Genomic DNA, 23,770 nt, shown 5'->3' with positions numbered 1-23,770 from the left:
AAAGACTTAAAAAAAAAAAAAGGGCTGTGGGTGTAGCTCAGAGGTACAATGCCCCTGGGTTCCATCCCTAGTACAGCAAAAAATAATAAAATAAAATAAAATAAAATAGGGCTGGGTTGTAGCTTGGAGATAAAATGCCCCAGGGTTCCATCCGATATCGAAAAAAAAAAAAAAAAGTTGACTCAAGTAGACCCCAGTAGTGCATGCCTATAATCCCAGCTACAGAGACGGCTGAGGCAGGAGGATCCCAATTCCCAGGCCAGCCTGGGCAATTTACTAAGACCATGTCTCAAAATATAAATTTTAAAAAGGGCTGGGAATATAGCTCAGTGGTAGAGCACTTGCATAGCAAGTGTGAAGCTGTGGGTTTAATCTCTAGTACTGAAAATAAAAAGGTCTTGATATATTTCTGCTATTAACAATCAACAACAGCTTCCTTAACAGCCCCCAAATATTAAAGTCTAGATATATTATGAGAATAAGTTTACTTAAGAAACTCAAATCAGCTGGCGTGGTGGCACATGCTTGTAATTCCAGCATTCCGGAGGCTGAAACTAGAGGATCACGGTTTGTAGACAGCCTCAGCTCAGTGAGGACCTCTGCAACTTAGTGAGACCCTGTTTCAAATCAAAGAATAAAAAATAGGGCAGGGAGTGTAGTCTGGAGGTCGAATGCCCTGGGTTCCATCCTCAGGCCCACCAAAAAAAAAAAAAAAAAGAAGAAAAGAAAGAAACGCGAACCAGTGAATATATGCAAACCCCTCAATTATCTGAATTAATAAATTTTTACTCTGTCTATAAGGAAAGAATGACTTTCTCCTATGGATTAATTTCATATTGTTTAATGATTTTTGGGTTTTGTGTGTGTGTGTGTGTGTGAGTGGTACTGGGGATGAAAGCCAGGAGCATTCTTCCTTTGAGCTACACCCCCAGCCCTATTTTTTATCCTTTATTTTATTATTTATTATTTATTTTATTATTTTTTTTATGGTCCTGGGGTGGAACCCAGGGGCCTTCTACCTCCAGGCTATACTCCCAGACCTATTTTATATTTTACTTGGAAACAGGGTCTCGTTAAGTTGCTGAGAGCCTCACTAAGTGGCTGAGGCTGGCTTCGAAACTGCACGATCCTCCTGTTTTAGCCTCCCAAGCGCAGGGATTACAAGTGTGCGCCACCACACCCGGCTTTTATCCTTTATTTTGGAACAGGGTCTCACTGAGTTGCAAAGGGCCTAAGTAGCTGAGGCTGTCCATGAACCGCGATCCTCCTGTCTCCACCTCTCAAATGCTGGGATTACAAGCATGTGCCACCATGCCTGGCTTCCTTTAATAGTTTTCAAAGACAGAAAACTTATTTATCCTTTCTAAGTATCCATAAAAAAAATTAGGGGATGTAGTTCAGTGGTAAAACACTTGCTTAGCATGCATAAGGACCTGGATTTGATCCTCAACACTCAACATCACAAAAAGGAAGAAAGAAAAGGAGAGAGGGAGGGAAAAGGTAGGAGAAAAAGATGGCAGTTCTCAACTCAAAAAAACAGACCACACTTCAAGTCTGGAAGTACTGCACCTGGTATGAATCTTAGAATCCAATTTTCCCACAGAACATTTTCTAAATGGTAAATTCCCAAAATGACCCACCAATGCCATAATATTAATATAGATATTAGAAATACTATCTAGTCTATGAGAATTTTTTTTTTTGGTGGAAGCCCTTCTACCTCCGGGCTACACTCCCAGACATATACATACATACATACATACATACATACATATATATATATATATATATATATATATATATATTTTTTTTTTTTTTTTTTTTTTTTTTTTTTGGGAAACAGGGTCTCTTAAGCCATCATGGCTGGCTTCGAACCTACGCGATCCTCCTGTCTCCGCCTCCCAAGCACAGGGATTACAATCATGTGCCACCATGCCTGGCCTATGAGAAAATTTAATGTAAGATTCCAACATTAGGCCACCCCATGACGCACCTAATGACAGAGAATTAAGAAGCATTCTAGCCAATTTTGAGGCAGTTCATTTGGGAAACACTAGATTATCTTGCTCAAATAATCTACTATCTTAGAGAGACAGCCAGCATCAACACAACACTAGGCTCTTCAACTAATACCTAAAATGTTCATACTCCATTCTACTAAACAAAGGGATATTTGTGCTTAACATGTGACAGTTTATTACAAAAAATGAAATTTGTTGTCTATCTCTGAGCTACATTAGTCCCCCCCCTTTTTTGAGACAGGGTCTTACTCAGTTCCTGAGACTGGCTGTGAACCCATGATCCTTCTCTGTCTCAGCCCCATGCACCACACCAGGCCTGAGGCTATTAAATGAAATGCAGTAAAGCATAATGGCTAAAATTACAGATTCCAGCACACAACCAGAATGCCTGGTCCATATTCCAGATAATACTTCAACAGCAGTATTATCTCTAGTAACTTTTTTTTTTTTGCAGGTCTGGGGATGGAACCCAGGGGCATTCGACCTCTGAGCTACACCCCCTGCCCTATTTTTTATTCTTTAATTTGAAACAGGGTCTCACTAAGTTGTGGAGGGCCTAAGTAGCTGAGGCTGTACCCGAACCAAGATCCTCTGGTCTCAGCCTCCCGAATGCTGGGATTACAAGTGTGCACCACCATGCCGGCTTCTAGTAACTTATTTAACCTCTTCATGCTCCAGTTTCTTCATCAACACAGTAAGTATAGCAGTAGTATCTACTTTAGAGGACTACAGTGAGGATTAAATGAATTAATCCATAAAAAGGTCTGATTTGACCTTAATAAGATTAATTATCAAGATTATATCATATCACTACTATTAATGCAATCTTGACATTCTCTGCCCTCTTTGTTCAGCTAACACAGTCAGAATCTATCATTGAATTGTTATTACTGCATGCCTGAATCATCTCTGAAATCCTAACTATGTCTAGTACATAGTAGGCATTCAATAAATGTTTACCAAATCATCACTTTTAGTGGCCACCAGAGATAATTATCCCCTGGCACAACAGTGCCAGGGGATAATTCCCAAAAGAAATAAGCACAATAAACGAAGCAAATTATGTAGCCTAGATAGTAGCTGACAAGTTAAAATGTAAGTTACTGATGACCAACATATTTGACTAAAACAGAGGTATTTTTAAAAATCAACTTTATCAGACACAGTAGTAGCACATGCCTGTAATCCTAATACTTGGGAGGCTGAGACAAAAGGATTGCGGGTATGAGGCCAACCTCAACAACAAAGCTGCCCTTAACTTAGTGAGATTCCTATTTCAAAATAAAAAATACAATAGGGATAGGGATGTAGTTCAGAGGTAGAACACCCCAGGTTCAACATTTAGTACCAAAAAGAAAATTAAAAACAACATAGGTGCCACCTGTAATCCCACCCAGTACTAGGGAGGCTGGGACGGGAGGATTGCAGGTTCAAAGCTAACTTTACTATCTTAGTGAGACCTTTCCAAATGAAAAATAAAATAGGGCTGTAGGATGTAGGAGGCAGAACGCCCCTGGGTTCAATCCCTAGCACCACACAAAAAAAAAAAAAAAAAAAAAAGAAAAGAGACATTTTACCTCCGAGCTACATCCCCAGCCTGGTTTTTTGTTTTGTTTTTGCAGTACTAGGAATTTAATCCAGGAGCATTCTACCTCTGAGCTACACCCTACCCTATTTTTTATTCTGCATTCTCCTATCTCAGCCTCCCAAGTACTGGGATTACCAGTGTGTGCCACCAAGTCCAGCTGGCACAGCCTTTTTGAAGGATTACTTGGACAAGATCTTTTAAATGGGCTACCCAGAAGTCTTATGTGAAGATAAATTTAAGGTAGATTTCCTCAAACCATGATAAAAATCATGCTAGACAGCAAGAATAAAGGTCCAAGTCTTGACTTGACTCCAAGGAATTGGAGGAAAGACCAGTTTCCAGTAGCTGTGGGTTTCCATGGGGTATACACTACCTGTAGACCATAGATGTCAGTGCTAATTATGGCAACAAAAAGGCCCCTTCCCCTCACCCTAAAGACTACTGGAGTCCAGTATCCTAAAATTCTAAAGATCACTTCTGCAACTAATTATTTGGCTTTTTCTTTCTTCCCTCTCTCTCTCCTCCCTCCTTCCTATCTTCCTTTCTTCCCCTCACTCCCTCTCTTCTTTCTTCCTAGGGTTTGAACTTATTTTCCTTTCCTCTCTCCCTTCCTTCCTTTTTTTCCTGGCACTGGAAATTGAACCCAGGGGTGTTCTACCTTGGAGTTACATCTCCAGTCCCTTTGATCTTTTATTCTGAAACAGAGTCTCACTAAATTACCAAGTAATGGCTGGCCACAAACCTTTGATCCTCCTGTCTCAGCCTCCCAAGTACTGGGATTACAAGCATGTGCCACCATGCCCAGCTATTTATTTATCTGCTTACTTATTTACTTATTTTGGATTCTAGAGACTGAACTCATGGGCACTCTACCTCTGAGCTATACCCCCAGCTCTTCTGTTCTTGTTGTTTGGAAATAGTATCTTGCTGAGTTGCTGAAAATCTCATTACATTGCTGAGGCTGTCCTTGAACCTACCATTGTGCTGTCTTGGCCTCTCAAGTACAAAAACTACAGGTATATACCACCATGCCCGGCGTTTTTTTTGTTGTTGTTGTTTGTTTGTTTTGTTTTGTTTTGTTTGCGCGTCTGGAGATGGAACCCAGGGGTATTTGACCTCTGAGCTACACCCCCTGCCCTATGTTTTATTATTTTGAAACAAGATCTCACTAAGATGCAGAGGCCCTCACTAACCGCGATCCTCTGGTTTTAGCCTCCCGAATGCCGGGATTACAAGTGTGCGCCACCACACCCAGTCCAGCTTTCATTTAATTAATTTTATTTTATTTATGAGGGGTACTGGGGATTGGACTCAGGAGCATTTCACCTCTGAGCTATACCTCAGACCTATGTTTTTATTTTGAAACAGGACCTCTCTAAATTGCAGAGGGCCTATCTATAAACTGTGGAGGCTGGCGGCAAACCTGTGATCCTCCTGTTTCAACCTTCCACCACATATGGCTTCATTTCATTTTAAGACAGAGTCTCAAGTTGGGTGTGGTGGCACACATTTATAATCCCAATTCTTGGGAGGCTGAGACAGGAGGATTATAGGTTTGAAGCCAGCCTCAGTAATTTAGCAAGGACCTCCACAACTTAGTGAAAACCTGTTTCAAAATAGAAAATAAAATATTAAATTGCTGAGGGCCTCATTAAATTGGTGAGGCTGGCCTCAAACCTGTGATCCTCCTGTCTCAACCTCTCAAGTACAGGGATTACAGGCATGTACCATCATGCCCAGCTTCTTTTATAAAGTAATTTGACTAGAATACTAGTAAAAAAATAATAGACTAATGGTTAACACGTGAAGAAAAAAGTTTTCAGTAAGACTGCCAATGGAGCTTAGAAGCACATTATAATAGATATAAGAGTTTACTAAAGCTAAGCATGATGGCAAATGCCTATAATTACCAGCTACTCCAGAGGCTGAGCCAAGAGGATTGCAAATGTGAGACCAGCCTGGGCAATAGTGAGACTATCTCAAAATATTTTAAAATGAGCTTAGATGGACACAGTGGCACATACCTATATCCCAATACTTGGGAGGCTGAAACAGGAAGATCCCAGATTCAAAGCCAGTCTCGGCAACTTGGAAAGATCTTGCTTCAAAAAAATAAAAAGAAAATAGGGCAAGCCAAGCATGGTAGCACACACTTGTAATCCCAGCATTTGGGAGGTTGGGACATGAGGACTGTAGTTTGTGGACAGCCTCAACTACTTACTGAGGCCCTCTGCAATTTAGTGAGACTCTGTTTCAAAACAAAGAATAAAAAATAAGGCTGGTGGTATATCTCAGAGGTAGAATGCCCTTGGGTCCCATCTCCAGTACCACAAAAAAAAAAAAAAAAAGGAAATAGGGCATGATGGCACACACCTAGTACTTGGGAGGCTGAGACAAGAGGATTGCAGGTTTGTGGTCAGCCTCAGAAAGTTAATGAGGAACTCTGAAACTTAGTGAGACCCTGTTTTATTTATTTATTTATTTTGGTGGTACTGGGGTTCCTGGAAGCCCTTCTACCTCCGGCCTACACTCCCAGACCTATTTTTATATTTTTTTATTTGGAAACAGGGTCTCTTAAGCCAGTGTGGCTGGCTTCGAACCTGAGCGATCCTCCTGTCTCCGCCTCCCAAGCACGGGGATTACAAGCATGCGCCACCACGCCCGGCTTCTTTTTTTTTATATTTATTTATTTATTTATTTATTTATTTATTTATTTATTTATTTATTTTGGTGGTACTAGGGATGGAACCCGTCTACCTCCAGGCTACACTCCAAGACCTTTTTTTTTTTTTTTTGGGTGCAGTGGATTTTATTGATGGTACATTTGACACTAGGGCTCCATAGGCCCCTCCCCTTTTTCAGGGGGTCTGGGATGGAAACTGGGAGGGGAGATTCTCAGTGTGTTGGGAACTGAGTTGGGGTGGGGGCTCCCCAGCAGCTGAGGGCCTCGCTCTCTTCCTCTCACATTCTTGCTGGGGCCGGCGGTTCAGGGCTCTTACTCCTTGGAGGCCATGTGGACCATGAGGTCCACCACCCTATTGCTGTAGCCGAATTCATTGTCATACCAGGAAATGAACTTGACAAAGTGGTCGTTGAGGGCAATGCCAGCCCCAGCGTCGAAGGTGGAAGAGTGGGAGTCGCTGTTAAAGTCTCAGGAGACCACCTGGTCCTCAGTATAGCCCAGAATGCCCTTGAGGGGGCCTTCAGACGCCTGCTTCACCACCTTCTTGATGTCGTCATACTTGGCAGCTTTCTCCAGGCTGCAGGTGAGGTCCACAACGGACACGTTGGGGGTGGGCACACGGAAGGCCATGCCAGTGAGCTTCCTGTTCAGCTCGGGGATGACCTTCCCCACGGCCTTGGCGGCGCCGGTGGACGCAGGGATGATGTTCTGAGCGGCCCCACGGCCGTCACGCCACAGCTTCCCAGAGGGGCTGTCCACGGTCTTCTGAGTGGCAGTGATCGCGTGGATGGTGGTCATGAGTCCCTCCACGATGCCAAAGTTGTCATGGATGACCTTGGCCAGGGGGGCCAAGCAGTTGGTGGTGCAGGAGGCATTACTGACAATCTTGAGGGAATTGTCGTACTTCTCATGGTTCACACCCATCACAAACATGGGGGCATCAGCAGAGGGGGCTGAGATGATGACCCTCTTGGCGCCGCCCTTCAAGTAAGCCCCAGCCTTCTCCATAGTGGTGAAGACACCAGTGGACTCCACAACGTATTCGGCACCAGCCTCGCCCCACTTGATGTTGGCGGGATCTCGCTCCTGGAAGATGGAGATAGGCTTTCCATTGATGACAAGCTTCCCGTTCTCAGCTTTGACGGTGCCCTTGAACTTGCCGTGGGTGGAGTCGTACTGGAACATGTAGACCATGTAGTTGAGGTCAATGAAGGGGTCATTCATGGCGACAATATGCACTTTGCCAGAGTTGAAAGCAGCCCTGCAGACCAGGCGCCCGATACTGCCAAATCCGTTCACTCCGACCACCATGGTGTCTCCGGAACGCGGCTGTTCCGGAGACTGGGAGCGGCGCTGTCCGTCGGCAGGAGGAGCAGAGGGCCTCCGAGACCTATTTTATATTTTTATTTGGAAACAGGGTCTCTTAAGCCAGTAGGCTTCAAACCTGAGCAATCCTCCTGTCTCCGCCTCCCAAGCATGCGCCACCACGCCCCCCTGAGAGAGACCCTCTTTTAAAATAAAAAAAAAAAATTGCTGGGCGTGGTAGTGCACACTTGTATTCTCATTCCTTGGGAGGCTGAGAGGAGGATCACAGGTTAGTGGCCAGCATCAGCTACTTAGTGAGGCCCTCTGCAACTTAATGAGAATTTGTTTCAAAATAAAGAATAAAAACTAAGGCTGTAGGTATAGCTTGGAAGTAGAATATTCCCCGGTTCAATCCCCAGTAATCCCGCAAAATAATAAATAAAATAAAACAGGGTTGGGAGTACAACTCAAATGTAGTTCAAAGCTCCTAGACTCAATCCCTAGTACTATTAGGAAAAAAAAAAAAAGGAGAACCGGGAATGGCAGCACAACCTCTAATCCTAGTACTTGGGAAGCTGAGAAAGAATGATTTCAGGTTCAAGACTTGCCTCAGTAATTTAGTGAGACTCTTTGCAATCATGTTTCAAAATAAAAATTTTGAAAAGGGCTGGGGTTATAGCTCAAAGGTAGAATGCCCGTGATTTTGACTCCCAGGACCATAGATAACAACAATAATTTAAAAAAAGGGCTGGGAGTGCAATTCACTGGTTAAATGTCCCTCAGTTCAATCTCCAATATCACACAAAAATAAAGAGGCTGGACATATATTTCAGTGGTAGAGTACTTGCCTACCCTATATGTGAGGCTCTGGATTTAGTTCTACTGCAAAAATAAAGTTAGTAAGCGCCGGGCGTGGTGGCGCACGCTTGTAATCCCTGCGCTTGGGAGGTGGAGAGAGGAGGATCACCCAGGTTAGAAGCCAGCCACGCTGGCTTAAGATACCCTGTTTCCAAATAAAAATATATTAAAAAAAAAAACAGGTCTGGGATGTAGCCCGGAGGTAGAAGGGCTTCCAGGAACCCCAGTACCACCAAAAAAAAAAAAAAAAAAGTTATTAAGCACATATCCCATATTAATTGACTTTTTTCTGGTAGTGATAGGAGGAAATCAACTTCACAAAAACGTAGTCACTGCTTATTTTAAAACAAAACAAAACAAAAAAATGCCAGTTAGTGGGAGTTAAACCCTGGAGAGTAAGCAAGTTATATATTTGGCTTTCTAGAATAATCAATCATTTTGGCAAATATAATGCAAAGTAGATCCAGACTTTTAGACCTTCTTCTAAAATACTTTTCTTTTTTTTTTTTTTTTTTTTTTTTTTTTTTGGTGGTACTGGGGGTGGAACCCAGAGGCTTTCTACCTCCGGTCTATACTCCCAGACCTTTTTTATATTTTTTATTTTGGAAACAGGGTCTCACTAAGTTGCTGAGAGCCTCATAAAGTAGCTGAGGCTGGCTTCGAACCCGCTCCCAAGGGTGGGAATTACAAGCATGCGCCACCACGCCCGGCTCTTCTAAAATACTTTTCAATTTCAGAGTAGAAAAAAATTCAGGCTCAATCGTGTGCATTTTTAAAACTTCAGTAATCTTGAAAGTAGTAGAATTTAAAGCTCTGTAATATATTCACTTAAACACATTCTTGTCACCATTACCAACAACATTCCATTATCCACTTTTGGATACTGTTTCCAGATGATTTTTTAATCCCCACTGACTTTTCCCTACCAACAAGTACTTGGATACCATCTTTACCCTGTCTTCCCCCATTACTTGCTTGTGCTTAGGGAATTATAATTACAGTGATCCCGCCTTTTAGAACATCCTCAGAGCACAAAGCCTCTTTGTATGAAAGGGAAGAGGGTGCTTTACAAGCTCCAGAGCAAAGGGCAGATGGCAGCAACAGAGAAAGAGGAGTTGGATCTGCTATGGTGGACCTCGGTTCAGATTCAATATTGATTATAGGGGTTTCCTTGTGGGTGATCAGCAAAGATTCTGCTGAGCCTCTGTACCCCTATCCCAAGAGGGAAGGGGTGGAGCCTGCCCTGGCAGATGGGCGCAATCACCACTAACCTAAAGACCAGGGGAAGAAGAATTGAGGGAGAAAAGCAAGCAACAGCTGCAGAAGTACACCCCTTTGTACTGTTCTCAGAACATCGAGGTTTCTGACAATGAAGGCTATTACTCCCTAGGAATCAGTAGTTAGTACTGGCATTACTGACACCTGATATGTACCGAGATAGCAGTAAAAATCTACATTGGAAGACATATCCATTTAAAACTTTTTGTGTGTGTGTGTGGTACTGGGTATGGAAATCAGGGGCATTCTACCTCTGAGCAACACCCCTCAGCCCTATTTTCTATTCTTTATTTTGAGACAGGGTCTCAGTTTGCAAAGGGCCTCACTAAGTAGCTGAGCCTGTCTGCAAACCGCAATCCTCCTGTCTCAGCTTTCCAAATGCTGGGATTACAAGCATACACCACCACGCCTGGCTAAAACTTTTTTTAAGCTTGACAGTCCAAATGAAAAATACTTTTTGTTAATTATGAGAGTCCCAACTCTCCTCTATTTGCAAAATTATGAAATTAATACTTTTACTTTCAGCCTACCCTACTTCAGTTTAATCTAAGGAACTTCTCACTTTATAATTTTATGACAATAAAACACGTTTCAACAGAAGCTCAATAATATCTGTAGATACTAAAATCAAAGGCGCTGAAGCAAAATAGACAGGTAACTTTCTTCAACTCCAGGCTCAGCCCAAAAGCACTCAGAATGTCCTACGATCTGCTTGCTATTCTTTCATCCATGTACACCATTTCTTCCAACCATTTTTCTTTCGACAAAATCAAATTATATACCTCAAAACTTGCAATCTCTCACTTCCTTACTTCTATACATATTTTACCACAAAAGCAGAAAATGCAGCGGTGGCTTCTTAAACCATGACTTGAAGGAATAAGAACCACCCTAACAGAATCCCACCATTCTCCACCTGCCCTACATCACTTCAGTTAACTGTTTTACTCAAAGAATAGCACTAATACTCATTTAAGAACAGTAAAAAAAAAAAAAAAAAAAAAAAAAAAAAAAATCACTTTGGGTAGTAATATCTCTCTATTCTCATTGTGTGAGTATAAAGGCCATTTTCTTAAACAGTTTTTGTTTCATTTACATATAATTCTTTAAGATGGGTGTGGTGGTGCATGCTTGGGAAATGGAGACAGGAAGATCACAGCCTCAGCAACTCAGCGAGGCTTTGAGGAGCTTAATGAGACCCTGCTTCCAAATAAGAAAATTAAAAACCTTGCCTGGCAATGGTGGTGTATGCTTATAATCCTAGCATTTGGGAGGCTGAAACAGGAGGTTTATGGTTCGTGGACAGTCTCACCTACTTTCAGCTCTTTGCAACTCAGTGAGACCCTGTTTCAAAATTATTTTTATTCAAAAGAATAAAAAACAAGGCTGAGGTGTCACTCAGAGATAGAATGCCCCTGGGTTTTACTACCAGTAATGTGAAGAAAAAAAATCTAGAGCTAGGGGTGTAACTCAGAGATAGAATGCCTCTGGGTTCAATCCCCAGTACCAATAATAATAATAACTTCTTCAAAAATTTCCTTAAAAGCAGCAGCAGAAGCACAATAGAATTTTCTGATCACTACCCTCAAGCATGTTCAAAAATAATTTTAAGAAAAAAAAAGACAACAAAAACTACTTCAAATACACCTCTCTTCTGAGCTGGGCATGGTAGTGCATGCCTGTAATCCCAGTTCTGGAGAGGCTGAGACAGAAGGATCACAGGTTTGAAGCCAGCCTCAGCAACTTAGTGAGGCTCTCAGCAACTTAGTGAGATCCTGTTTCCAAATCCTGAGAGTATATCCCAGAGGTACAAAGCTGGGTTCCATCCCCAGTACCACAAAAAATAAAAATATATACCTCTCTCCTAAGACCCCAGAATATTATTTGTCCATGACAATTGTTTTGAAAAACACTGCCATTATTTGCAAAAGCTGTAGAAAGTCCAGTCTTGTCCTTGTCCTCCCCTCTCTCTCTCCAAGAAAAGATGAAGCAGCAGGAAGGATAAGCAATCACTTAATGAAAAATACCAATGGGTAAATATTTTCAAAATTGGCTAAAAAACCTTAGGTCTTTAGAAGCTCAGGAATGCTGGTGTATGGGTAAATCAAAAAAGAAAAATAGCACCCGGGAGTGGTGGCGCACACTTGTAATCCCAGCACTTGGGAGGCTGAGACTGGAGGATCGCAGTTCACGGACAGCCTCAGCTACTTAGTGAGGCCCTCCCCAACTCAGTGAGACCCTGTTTCAAAATAAAGAATAAAAAATTGGGCAGGGGGTGTGGCTCGGATGTCTAATGCCTCTGGGCTCCATCCCCAGACCCGCAAAAAAAAAAAAAAAAAAAAAAAAAAAAAATAGCCAGGCTTCTAATCCCCGCTCTTGGGAGGCTGAGACAGGAGGATCACACAGGTTCAAAGCTGGCCTCAGCTACTTAGTGAGGCTCTCAGCAACTCAGTGAGACCCTGTTTCCAAATAAAGTATAAAATAGGTCTGGGAGTATAGCCCGGAGGTAGAAAAGCCCCTGGGTTCCACCCCCAGTACCAAAAAAAAAGAGAAAGAAAGGAATAACACTACATTCCCCCCTTCAAAGTGAGCACTGTAAAAGTATAGCGCAAATGTGACATATAGGTACTTTTTCTCCTTCATTTACCATGGACTTTTGTATTTTTAATGCTTCCCGGTCATTATGGTTTTCCATAAATAATGGTGACCAAACTGTGGGCCTCATGTACACTAGGCAAATACTCTACCACTGAGCTACATTCCGAATCCAGTATTGATGTTTTCTAAGTAGTTTATTGGGTACCTATTTCTCTAGCTTCATAATAAATAAATAATAAAGTTTGCTATTTTAAGCTGGGCTCTTTGGTTCAGGTGGGCATGATGATGAAAATCTGGGAGCAGGCTCTTTCTCATGAAAAGTTCACAAGGAAAACTCTTTTGAAACCCCAGGTCCAACACCAACTCAACCTTCATCACAGAACCACAATGAGTATGGATGACCTGGTTAGTTGCAGCTGATCTAGGGTCCCAAAGCTGGTGGGCAGTGCTATGTTCACTATGCATCTTTTTGAAGATCAGAAAAAGAAATTCCTGAGCGCACACAGTTCCAAACCAAGTACTCACTTTAGTAATTGATTTCCACACTTACTTGCTGCCCCCAACAAGTATCCTTGTGCTAGAAGCAATCTAAAGAGTCCTACACAACAGCCTGGCTAATAAAAAGCATTACCTTGTACAACACTGCACCTCTAAAGCAGGTTTACAGAAAAAAAGAATGTCAATAAAAACAGGCACTTCACGCCAGGCGTGGTGGCACACACATGTAATCCCAGCATTTGGGGAGGCTGAGATAGGAGGACAGCAGTTCTCGGACAGCCTCAGCTACTTAGGGAGGCCCTTTTTTTTTTTTTTTTTCCCTTTTGTGGTGCCGGGGATGGAACCCAGAGGCTTTCTACCTTTGGGCTACACTCCCAGACCTATTTTGTATTTTATTTGGAAACAGGGTCTCACTAAGGTGCTGAGAGCCTAAGTAGCTGAGGCTAGCTTCGAACCTGCGCAATCCTCCTGTCTCAGCCTCCCAAGCGTGGGGATTACAAGCGTGCGCCACCACGCCTGGCTTAGGGAGGCCCTTTGCAACTCAGTGAGACCCTGTTTCAAAATAAAGAATAAAAAATAGGGCTGGAGGTGTTGTTCAGAGGTAGAATGCCCCAGGGTTCCATCCCAGTACCAGGAAAACACACACACACACACACACACACACACACACACACACACACACAATAAAACAGGCATTTCACAAATTTCATTATCAAAAAGCCTTGTGTAAATAGAAGTTCATCCCTAAACAGATTAAGGCTAGAGCAAAAAGAAATCGAGTAGAGAAAGAAAATTTCTTCCAATTGAGTTGTTTTCTATAGACAGGAATCTTTGACCACAGGTTCAAACAGCTAAATAGGTTCAAATGTAGGTTATAAGATAAAACACTACAACAGTCACTATCATCTTGCACCTGTCTTTAAAAAAAAAAAAAAAAATGAAGCCGGGCGTGGTGGCGCACGCTTGTAATCCCCTCACTTGGGAGGCTGAGACAGTAGGATCGCACAGGTTCGAAGCCAGCCTCCGCTACTTAGTGAGGCTCTCAGCAACTGAGTGAGACCCTGTTTCCAAATAAAATATAAAATAGGTCTGTGAGTATAGCCCGGAGGTAGAAAGCTTCTGGGTTCCACCCCCAGTACCACAAAACAACAAAAAAAAAATGAGGTGGCACACTCCTGCAATCTCAGTACGTAAGAGACTACAACAAGAAGATCACAGGTTCAAAGCCAGCCTCAGCAATTGAGTTTCTGAGCAATTTAGTGAGACTCTTTCCAAATAAAAAGTAAAAAAGGGCTGGAGGTATAGCTCACAGGTAGAATGCCCCTGAGTTCAATACCCAGTACCAAAACAAACAAACGAGGGCCAAGTACAATGACACACTCCTGTAATTCCATGGACTCGTGAGGCTGAGGCAGGAGGATCACAAGTTTAAGACCAGCCTGGGCAACTTACAGAGACCTTGTCACAAATAAAAAAAAAAAAAAAAATACACAGGGCTGAGACAGAGAAATAGTTCAGTAGTATGGTACTTGCCTACCATATGCAAGGCCCTGGGATATGGCTCATTGATAGAGCACCTGCTTAGCATGCACAGGCCAGAGGTTTAACCCCTAGCACCAAGGGAAAAATAAAAGGGCATGATGCCTGTTTACCTTCCAATTTTACTTTCTCCAAGTTTGCTAATTTTCCTTCTGCTGATTTTACTTTTTCCAGTTTACTAATTTTCCTTTTTGCTCCTATACTAATTATAAAAGTGCTAACACTTGCCAGCTACTCTGGAAGCAAAAAGGACTGAAGTTCCAAGCCAGCTTCAGCAACTTAGGGAGGCCACTGCTCAAAATTTTAAAGGGGGCTGGAGGTGTAGCTCAGTATAACTGAGAGTGTTCCTGGGTTCAATCCCCTGTATTGGGGGGGAGATACATACACGCACCATACATGCACCACACACACACACACACACACACACACACACACACACACACACACACACACAGAGGAGCTTTCTCAGAATCAGTTGTCTGGGTCCCTCCCTATACCTAATTAATCAGAATATACTGGAGCACTTATTCTGACAAAGCTCAAACCCCTGACCTAGGTCCACTAGAAAGTTTATAAAGACTGAAAAATTCTCCACACCTATCAGCAGTTCCAAAATAAAAGTTAACTAGGTTTAGCAGGTCAGAAAGGGGTGGAAAAACATCATCAGCCTGCATGCCTAATAGGCTGTGATGGGCTGGAGCCTGTATCTAAAGTTCCATTATTATGGGACTAAAACTCTGTGTTCTATAAACATGAAAATGTTTTCAATATGAGAAATATTTCAAACATCTAAAAATATTTAAATATACTTACTATCTGTACTCCATGCCCAACATTAGCAAATCTTAATTTGCAATTGCTTGGTTCAAATGTTTTTAATATTATAGGTATAATTAAAGGCCTTTGCAGCATATCCCTATTCAATCCTTTTTTTTTTTTTTTGATACTGGTAAATGAACATCCCCAGCACTATTTTTTATTTTGAAAATGATATCACTAGGTTGCTGAAGGCCTCCCTAAATTGCTGAGGCTAGCCTTGAACCTGCAATCCTCTTGACTTAGCCTCCAAAGTACTTGAATTAAAGGTGTGAACCATATCCAGATTCCCAGTCCTCATTTTTTCTACTCAGAGATTCTACTTGTGAATATGGTGTAAGATGTTCCCATTAGTGTTTTTACACTATTACTTCATATGTACATAACCACAAACTATTATTTTGCATGTTTTCAGATCTTACACAAGTGGAAAAACTAAGAATTTTTCTGGGTCAGCCTCAGCAACTTAGCAAGACCCTCCCTCAGCAATTCAGTGAGACTATGTTTTTGTTTTTCGTGGTACTAAGAACTGAATACAGGGCATTCTACCTCTAAGCTATATCGCCAAAATGATTTTTTTATTTCTTATTTGGAAACAGGGTTTCACTAGTTTGCTGAGAGCCTCACTAAATTGCTGAGGCTGTCCTTGAACCTATGATCTTCTAGTCTCAGCCTCCCAAGTACTAGGATTACAAGCATGTACCCTACACCCAGCTGAGACACTGTTTCAAAATAAAAAAAAAAAAAAATGAAAAGGTCTGGGGGTGTAGATTGGAGTCAGAATGCCCTGGGCCCAATACCCAGCTCCCCACAAAAAAATTTTTTTTTTTTTTAATTGTGGCATTCTCTTGTACCCCTAATGTTTCTTAAGATTTGTCCTTTTTTTTTCTCTCTCTATCTTAAGTACTGGGGAACTGGGCATCGTGGCCCACACCTGTAATCCCAAAACTTGGGAGGCTGAGAGAGGAGGAAACAGGTTCATGACCAGCCTCAGCTACTTAGTGAAGACCTCTGCAACTTAGTGAGACTCTGTTTCAAAATAAAAGATTAAAAACTGGGCTGGGGTTATATTTTGGAGGTAGAACACCCCTGGGTTTAATCCCCAGCACAAAAAAAAAAAAGAAAAAAAGAAAGATCAGCCTCAGCAATTTAACAAACCCCTCATTCACTTAGCAAGACCCTGTTTCAAAACAAAAAATTAAAAAAAAAAAAAATCTGGGAAGCCAGGCATGGTGGCACACACCTATAACCCCAGTATTTGGGAGGTCAACACAGGAGGATCACATGTTCAAGGGTAGCCTAAGCAGTTGAAGTGAGACTCTCAAGCAACCTAGTGAGACTGTTTCAAAACAAAAACATATAAAGGGCTGGTGGGGAAATAGCTCAGAGGGATTTAACCCAGAGCCACATCCATACTATGCTAGCACTCTACCACTGAGCTACACAGCCAGGCAGTTTTTGTTTTTGGAGACAGGGTTTTAATAAATTGCCTAGCCTGGCCTCGAATTTGCCATCCTCCTGCCTTAGCCTCCCAAGCAGGGTGGCTGGACAGATGTGTGCTGGCTATAATTTTAATGAACTGGCTATAATTTACTTCTCACAGTGCTATAATCTATTGTCTAGATTTTTTTTTTTTTTTGGTGGTACTGGGGTTCCTGGAACCCCTTCTACCTCTGGGCTACACTCCCAGACCTATTTTTATATTTTTATTTCGAAACAGGGTTTCTTAAACCAGTGAGGCTGGCTTCGAACCTGCACAATCCTCCTGTCTCTGCCTCCCGAGCAAGGAGATTACAAGCATGCCTCACCACGCCTGGCTTATTGTGTAGGTCTTTCTTAAAAAAAAAAAAAAAAAAAAGTATTGTCCTGATGCTACTGGTTAAAATGGAATGAGCATTCTTAACATTGTTTTTGGACTTATTTTCTTGGAAAAATATTCAATGGTTTCTTTGGGTATATACTCCCCAAATTTCTGGGTATATTCCCAGAAATGGACATCTTATTTATTATTTTTGCAGTACTGAGGATTGAACCCAGGGGCATTCTGCCTCCAAGCTACACTCCCAGCCCACTTTTTAATTCTTTATTTTCAAACAGAGTCTCCCTAAATTGTAGAGGACCTAAGTAGCTAAGGCTGGTCTTAAACCTGTGATCCTCCTGGCTCAGCCTCCCAAGTACTGGGATTACAAGCATGCACCACCACATCTGGATATTTTGCCGGGCGTGGTGGTGCACGCTTGTAATCCCCACGCTTGGAAGGCTGAAACAGGAGGATCGCACAGGTTCAAAGCCAGCATCAGCTACTTAGGCTCTCAGCAACTTAGTGAGACCCTGTGTCCAAATAAAATAGAAAAAAAATAGGTCTGGAAGTATAGCCCAGAGGTAGAAAGCCTCTGAGTTCCACCCCCAGTACCACCAAAAAAAAAAAGAAAAAGAAAAAGAAAAAAAAAAAGAAATTGACATTTTAAATAGATGGGTATATCTGCCCACTGTTTTGGGGGAAGGGGTTAGCCAGAGATTGAATCCAGGGGTATTCTACCTATAAGATACATTCCCCAGCCCTTTAAATTTTGAAACAAGGTCTAAGTTGCTGAGAGTCTCTAAATTACTGAGGCTGGCCTTGAACTTGCCATTCTCCTCAGCTTCCCGAGTACTGGTATATAGGCAAATTACACACCTGGCTTGTTTGCCCACTTTCAAGTAGACATCGCTATACTACTACTCCCCAAGTTGGTTGCACCCATTTATATTCCCACTAGCAATATATAAAAGTGTATTTCCTCTCAACCTCACTAATACTTAATTATCACTATTTAATTTTTGCCCATATGATGAGTTTGAAATGGCATCCACTGTTGTTTCAATGTGCATTTCCCTAATTATAAATCTTTGACAAGTAAAATTTCTTATACATATATGTGTACATATCTGTCAAATGTTTCTTACAGTTTTTTAGGAGAAAAAAAAAAAACCTAACCCATTTTCTCTGAAGGATAGTTTTTCAAAAAACACCACACCAAGATCCACCACAGCTGGAAAGCTGAGGTGCTGGAAAACAGCAAAAAAGACCGCTGACCTAAACAAGGAATCACCATGGACAAAGGGCCTTAATGAATGCATTAGCTAATTAATCTTTCCCTTTTCTCTTTTGTCAAGCCTTACCTTACAAGAGCAAGAATAAGGAGGTACTAAAGCTAGAACATCTCTATAAAAATATTACAACTGTCTTGTTCTTAGTGATTGCATGACCAATACATAAACTCAACCTATCCACCTCAAGGAGACTCCTCTTAAACTCATCACATTTGGCTCCCGTTTTGAAACATCTCAATATTTATCTCTGGACTAGACACCCTCCTTCCTCCCTTTAGCAACACTTTTCTCTCCCTTTCCCCACAGTTACTGAATCCCCTCTGCTTTTACCCATTCCACAGTTTCTATTTTCTGGCTCCCTGAGAACCTCTACGATTCTTGTAACATGCTGCTCTCTCCTCTACAACTGCACCTCCTCTCCCTTTTCCTTCTCCAAGATGCACCTCAGGGGATAAAAGACAAAACCAAACAAACAAACACCGAATCACGCACTCCCAACAGAAAGCGGGTTTCTCATGCTTTACAAGCCAGGCAGGAGAGTGACCGGTCCCAACCCTTCCAGCTTCCTTCCCACTTGACGACTGGAATCACTGTTCTTTCTCTGGGAGTTCTCCAAGTGCGGTACGTCCAGACCACCTGGGGGAAAACGCACAGGGCCTTCCACTGCGTAAATGCCTTTACCAGGGCCATGTACGTGCATTTCTGGTTTGGGCAAGAACGAAACTCGGGCCATTTCGTGAAAAAGACACCGTACGGGCGTCTCCGCAAAAGCGAACAGGCCTCCGTCCCATTGAAGCCGGACCGGCCGGGCGTAGTCGGTGCCGCGGTCGGGAAGGCGCCGGGCGGAGACCGAACGGTCGCCACCCAGCAGAGAAGTTTCCGACGCGCTGCCCCGCTCACTCCGGCAGCGCCTCGCCGAGCCTCTCGCCCGCGGCGCCGGGCGCCCGCTCCTCCGTCCCATCCCCAAGATCTGTTCTACTGAGCAGCCCGAAAGGGCCAGGCGGTGCGCGGGGCCCGCCCTCCTCCGCGCCTCCCCGGCGGGCTCGGGGTCCTGGCTCGGGCCGTGCAGCCCGGGGCGCCGGGGTCCCGGCCCGGCGGCGGCTCCCGCGGCTCCGTGACCTTGGGCGAGTCACTTCCCGCCCAGCCTCGGTCTCCCCGGCCGGAGCCCGCGAGGTCCTGCCCGGCCCACCGGGGAGGGGGCTCGGCGCGGGGCGACGCTTTGTGAGCGCCCGGCGCGGCGGGCGAGGCGCCGGCTCGGGCTCCCGGCCGGACAAAGCTGACCGGCCACGCTCCTCCCCTCGGCGCGGCCCCGCCGGCGGCCCACGCCCCTCCCGCCGCCCGCCCGGCCCCCGTACCTGCTGCGGGCGCTCGGCCGCAGGCGCCGCCGGGCTGCGCGCCCGCCCGGGGAGGCCCGTGGCCCGGCGGGCTGAGGCGGCCGGGGGCGGCGGGCTCGGGCCGGGGCGGCGGCGGCGGGGGGCGCGGGCGGCGCGGGGGCCCGGGCTCGGCGGGGCCCGGCCTGGGAGACGCCGACTGAGGCTGGAAGTGCGCGGCGGCGGCTGAGGCGGCGGCGGCGGCGGCGGCGACCGCGGCGGCGGCGCTTCCGCTCATGGCGGGCCGCGGGCAGCGGCTCCGGCCGAGGCTCGACTCCGGCGCGGCGGGCGCTGGCTGGGCCCGGGCCGGCGGCGGCGGCGGCGGAGGCGGAGGCGGCGGCTCCCGCGGGGGAGGCGGAGCCGGGAAGCGCCGGGGGCGGGGCCTCCGGGGGCGGGGCCTCCGCGCCGCCGGCCAATGGGCGCCGGCTCTGGCCGCGGCTCCGGGGCGGCGGCGCCGAGGGGATCCTCCGCCGCGGCCGCTCGCGGGGCCGGGGAGGCCGCGCCGCCGGGACAGCCCGGCTCGAGGCCGCCCCGCCTCCGGCCCGCCCCCGGGGCGCGGCCGCGGCCCCCGCGCAGGCCTCGCGCTCCGCTCGGCGCCCGCCGGGCTGCGGGGCTCCGCGGAGCTGCAGCCTCGGCCTCCGGCCCGCTCGGCCCCGCGCTGCGGCCCCCTCCGCCCGCTCGCTCTTGGCTCTCTCCTCAAAGTTTCCCCGGTCAGACAGGCAGGAGAGAAACTCTGCCTTCTCTTCTTGGGCTGTGTTTCTCTAATAGATCAGTCCCCGCGGACCCTGGGAGGCCAGCAGAGGCGGAAACGAAAGAGATAGAGGGACTGCCGTCCCTGAGTCCTGCAGACCCATCTTGAATTCTGAGCAGAAACTAGTCGAGCTCAGCCCTGGACCCTCACCCCCTTCTCTCAAACTTTCTCCTCTTCTTTCTCACTTTAAATGCTCTCGATTAAACACAGGAAGTCATCCAGCCCAGCTAGGCCTGCTCTCAAAGGAGGGAGAGGCGAGGTAAAGCAAGCCTTGAGCTGTGCTGGCTGACCGCCTCTTAAGAGAGGAGGAATTCTGCGGATTCATAACCTCTTCTTGGATGTGATGTTGGTCACTGAACCCATTTCCTTCCGATGTTCCTCTGACCCTCATCTCAAAGCTGGGAGGAGCAAAATAACCATGTACCGGCATGAGTATGGGTGAGGATGCAGCTAAACTGAAGAGAGCATTTCAATGAAGTGTAATTGTAGCCACCAATTGGAGACTGGGGGTAGAGAGAGTGCTACAGGGTGACAGGGCACCGTGCTGGGTGGATCGCAGAAGAGATGGGTGCCTGAATCACTGGCAAAGGAAATATCAGATTCCACCCTGAGCCAGATGTGGTGACGCATGCCTGTAACCCCAGTTACTTGGGAGCCGGAGACAGGAGGATCACAAGTTCAAAGCCAGCCTCACTCAGTAACCTAGTGAGACTGTGTGTGTGTGTGTGTTACTAGAAATTGAACCCGGGGCATTCTTCCTTCAAGCTATACTCACAGCCTTATTCTTTCTTTCTTTCTTTCTTTCTTTCTTTCTTTCTTTCTTTCCTTTTTTCTTTCTTTGAGTACTGGGGTTGTTGGAACCCAGAGGCATTGTACCTCCGAACTACACCCCTAAACCTATTTTTTATTCTTTTGTTTTTGAAACAGGGTCTCACCGAGTTGCAAAGGCCTCAATAAGTAGTAGCTGAGGATGTCTGCGAACCGCGATCCTCCTGTCTCAGCCTCCCAAATGCTGGGATTACAAGGATGTGCCACCACGCCTGGCTCTATCTTAATCTTTATTTTGAAACAGGGTCTCACTAAATTGCAGAGGGCCTCACAAGTTGTTGAAACTGGCCTTGAACCTGTGATCCTCCTGTGTCAGCTTCCCAAGTATTTGGATTACAAGCATGTGTCACCACTACCTGCACCCTGCACCCTGTTTCCAAATAAATAAAATTGGGCTGGGGGTATAGCTTGGGGGTAGAATACTCCTAGTATCACGAAATAAATTAATAAATATCCTGTTATTTACAATAAAATAGAACTGGAAAACATTATGTTAAATGATATAACCAAGACACAGAAAGACAAATAGCTCATATTCTCTCTCACATATAGAAGCTAAGAAAGTTCACCTGAAAGTAGAATGATTACTAGAAAATGGATAGGGGGGAAGGGGCTGAGAAAAAGAACAGTTGGAGCCAGGCATGGTGGTACACACTTGTAACCCAGCATTTGGGAGGCTGAGACAGAAGGCTCACAGTTACCCTCAGCTACTTAGTGAGGCCCTTTGCAACTCAGTGACACCCTGTTTCAAAATAAAAAGTAGAAGTGTGGCGTGGTGGTGCACGCTTGTAATCCTCGCATTTGGGAGGCTGAAACAGGAGGATCCCAGAGGTTTTAAGCCAGCCTCAGCTACTTAGTGAGGATATATATATATATATTTTTTTTTTTTTTTAAATAGGACTGAGAGTATAGCCCGGAGGTAGAAAGCACCTGGGTTGCACCCTCAGTAACACACACACACACACACACACACACACACACACACACGGGGCTGGAGTGTAGCTGGGAGGTAGAATGCCCCTGACTTCGATCCCTACTATCGTAAAAAGAAAGAAAGAAAAAAAGAAAAGAAAAAAACATTTGACTTCAGTGCACCCTGTATGTATATATGGAACTATCTCACTGAACCCAATTAATTTGTACAATTAGGCAAGGAATAAAAGAGCTCCAGACTGAGAAAGAGATAGTGAGACTACAGAGATATTTAGATGTGTGTGTGTGTGTGTGTGTGTGTGTGTGTGTGTGTGTGTGGTGCTGAGAATTGAACCCAGGAACATTCTATCTCTAGGCTATACCCCCAGCCTTATTTTGCTTTTTATTTGGAAACAGGGCCTTGCCAAGTTGCTGAGGCTGGCTTTGAACCCACAATCCTCCTGTCTCAGTCTCCCAAGTACTAGGATTATAGGTGTGCACCACCATACCCAACTGCTATGCTTAACTTTTTAAGAAGTCACCTATCTTTTCCACAGAGGCTGCACCTTTTACGTTGGTTCAATTCTTCTATATCCTCATTGACACTTGATATTTTCCTTTTTTTTTTTTTTTTGTAATAGCCATCCTAATGGATATTTAAACCGGGGATTGAACCCAGGAATATTCTACCTCCTAGCTATACCCTCAGTCCTATTTTTTATTTTTTTATTTGGAAACAGAGTCTCGCTAGGTTACTGAGAGCTTAAGTTTCTGAGGTTGGCTTCAAATCTGCAGTACTCCTGTCTCAGCCTCCCAAGTACTAGGGTTACAGGTGTGTACCATATAATATGTCATGGCTTTGATTTGCATATTCCAGTTTACTTCCAAGCCCAGCACAAGGTCTGTTACTTGTATTTGTCTCCCAGCACAGCTTACAAGTTATTTTATTTGAGAAAGAAAAGTAGAGTGAAAGGGGAAAGTTATGAAGAAATACTGAAAGAGCTTTTTCTTTTCTTTCCTTTCTGGTACTAGAAGTGGAACCTAGGGCCTTGCACAAGCAAGACACATGCTTCACCACTGAGCTACATCCTCCAGCCCCTGAAAAAGCTATTTCATAAAAATTTAAAAAAAAAATCTCTGACAAACTGGGCATGGTGGAGCATGCTTGTAATCCCAGCATTCTGGAGGCTTGCAGTTTGTGGACAGCCTCAGCTATTTAGTGAGGCTCTTTGCAACTCAGTGAGACTCTGTTTCAAAATTAAAAGGCTAAAAAAAAAAAAAAATAGGACTGGGGGTGTAGCTCAGAAGTACAATGCCCATGGGTTCCATTCCCAGTACCACACACACACAAAAAAACCCTCTATAGTATGTCAAAGTATACTAGTACATCAAACCAAGAAAAGAGAAAGTATAATAAGTATTACAGAATAATATTTCACAGGTTCAGCAACTAAAAGATTCTAGGTAAGGTAGAATTCATGAAAATTGTCACCATGCCCAGTAAGGCAGTAGAATCAGCAATGCCAAATGAAAGGCCTGGAGTGGGAGATGATGAATTCAACCAATAATACCACATGGCTGTGCTTACTCACAAGCACATGCGAGACTGCTGGAACAGAGTCTTTCTTAAGT

General features: G+C 44.6%; 1 protein-coding gene and 1 pseudogene across 3 annotated transcripts in view; both read right to left on the bottom strand.

The window, feature by feature from the left end:
* The window catches only part of RNF38 (ring finger protein 38), a gene marked incomplete at both ends in the record, with an annotated part of 130,077 nt that extends 110,192 nt beyond the window's left edge, over positions 1–19,885 (bottom strand). For both annotated transcript variants that reach the window (XM_080709602.1, XM_080709603.1), the window contains one exon: positions 19,633–19,885. In XM_080709602.1, coding sequence (XP_080565728.1) covers positions 19,633–19,885 — 253 coding nt within the window. The remainder of the gene's footprint in view (positions 1–19,632) is intronic.
* Positions 6,605–7,603, bottom strand: LOC308272691 (glyceraldehyde-3-phosphate dehydrogenase-like; annotated as a pseudogene). Its single transcript has one exon. The product of its transcript is annotated as a glyceraldehyde-3-phosphate dehydrogenase-like (transcript).
* Positions 19,886–23,770: the final 3,885 nt, after the last annotated feature.

This window comes from Muscardinus avellanarius, assembly GCF_963383645.1.
Source record: "Muscardinus avellanarius genome assembly, chromosome: 13".
NCBI classification, from domain to species: Eukaryota; Metazoa; Chordata; class Mammalia; order Rodentia; family Gliridae; genus Muscardinus; species Muscardinus avellanarius.
The sequence above is the reverse complement of the archived record's forward strand: the minus strand, read 5'-3'. Positions and strand labels throughout refer to the sequence as shown.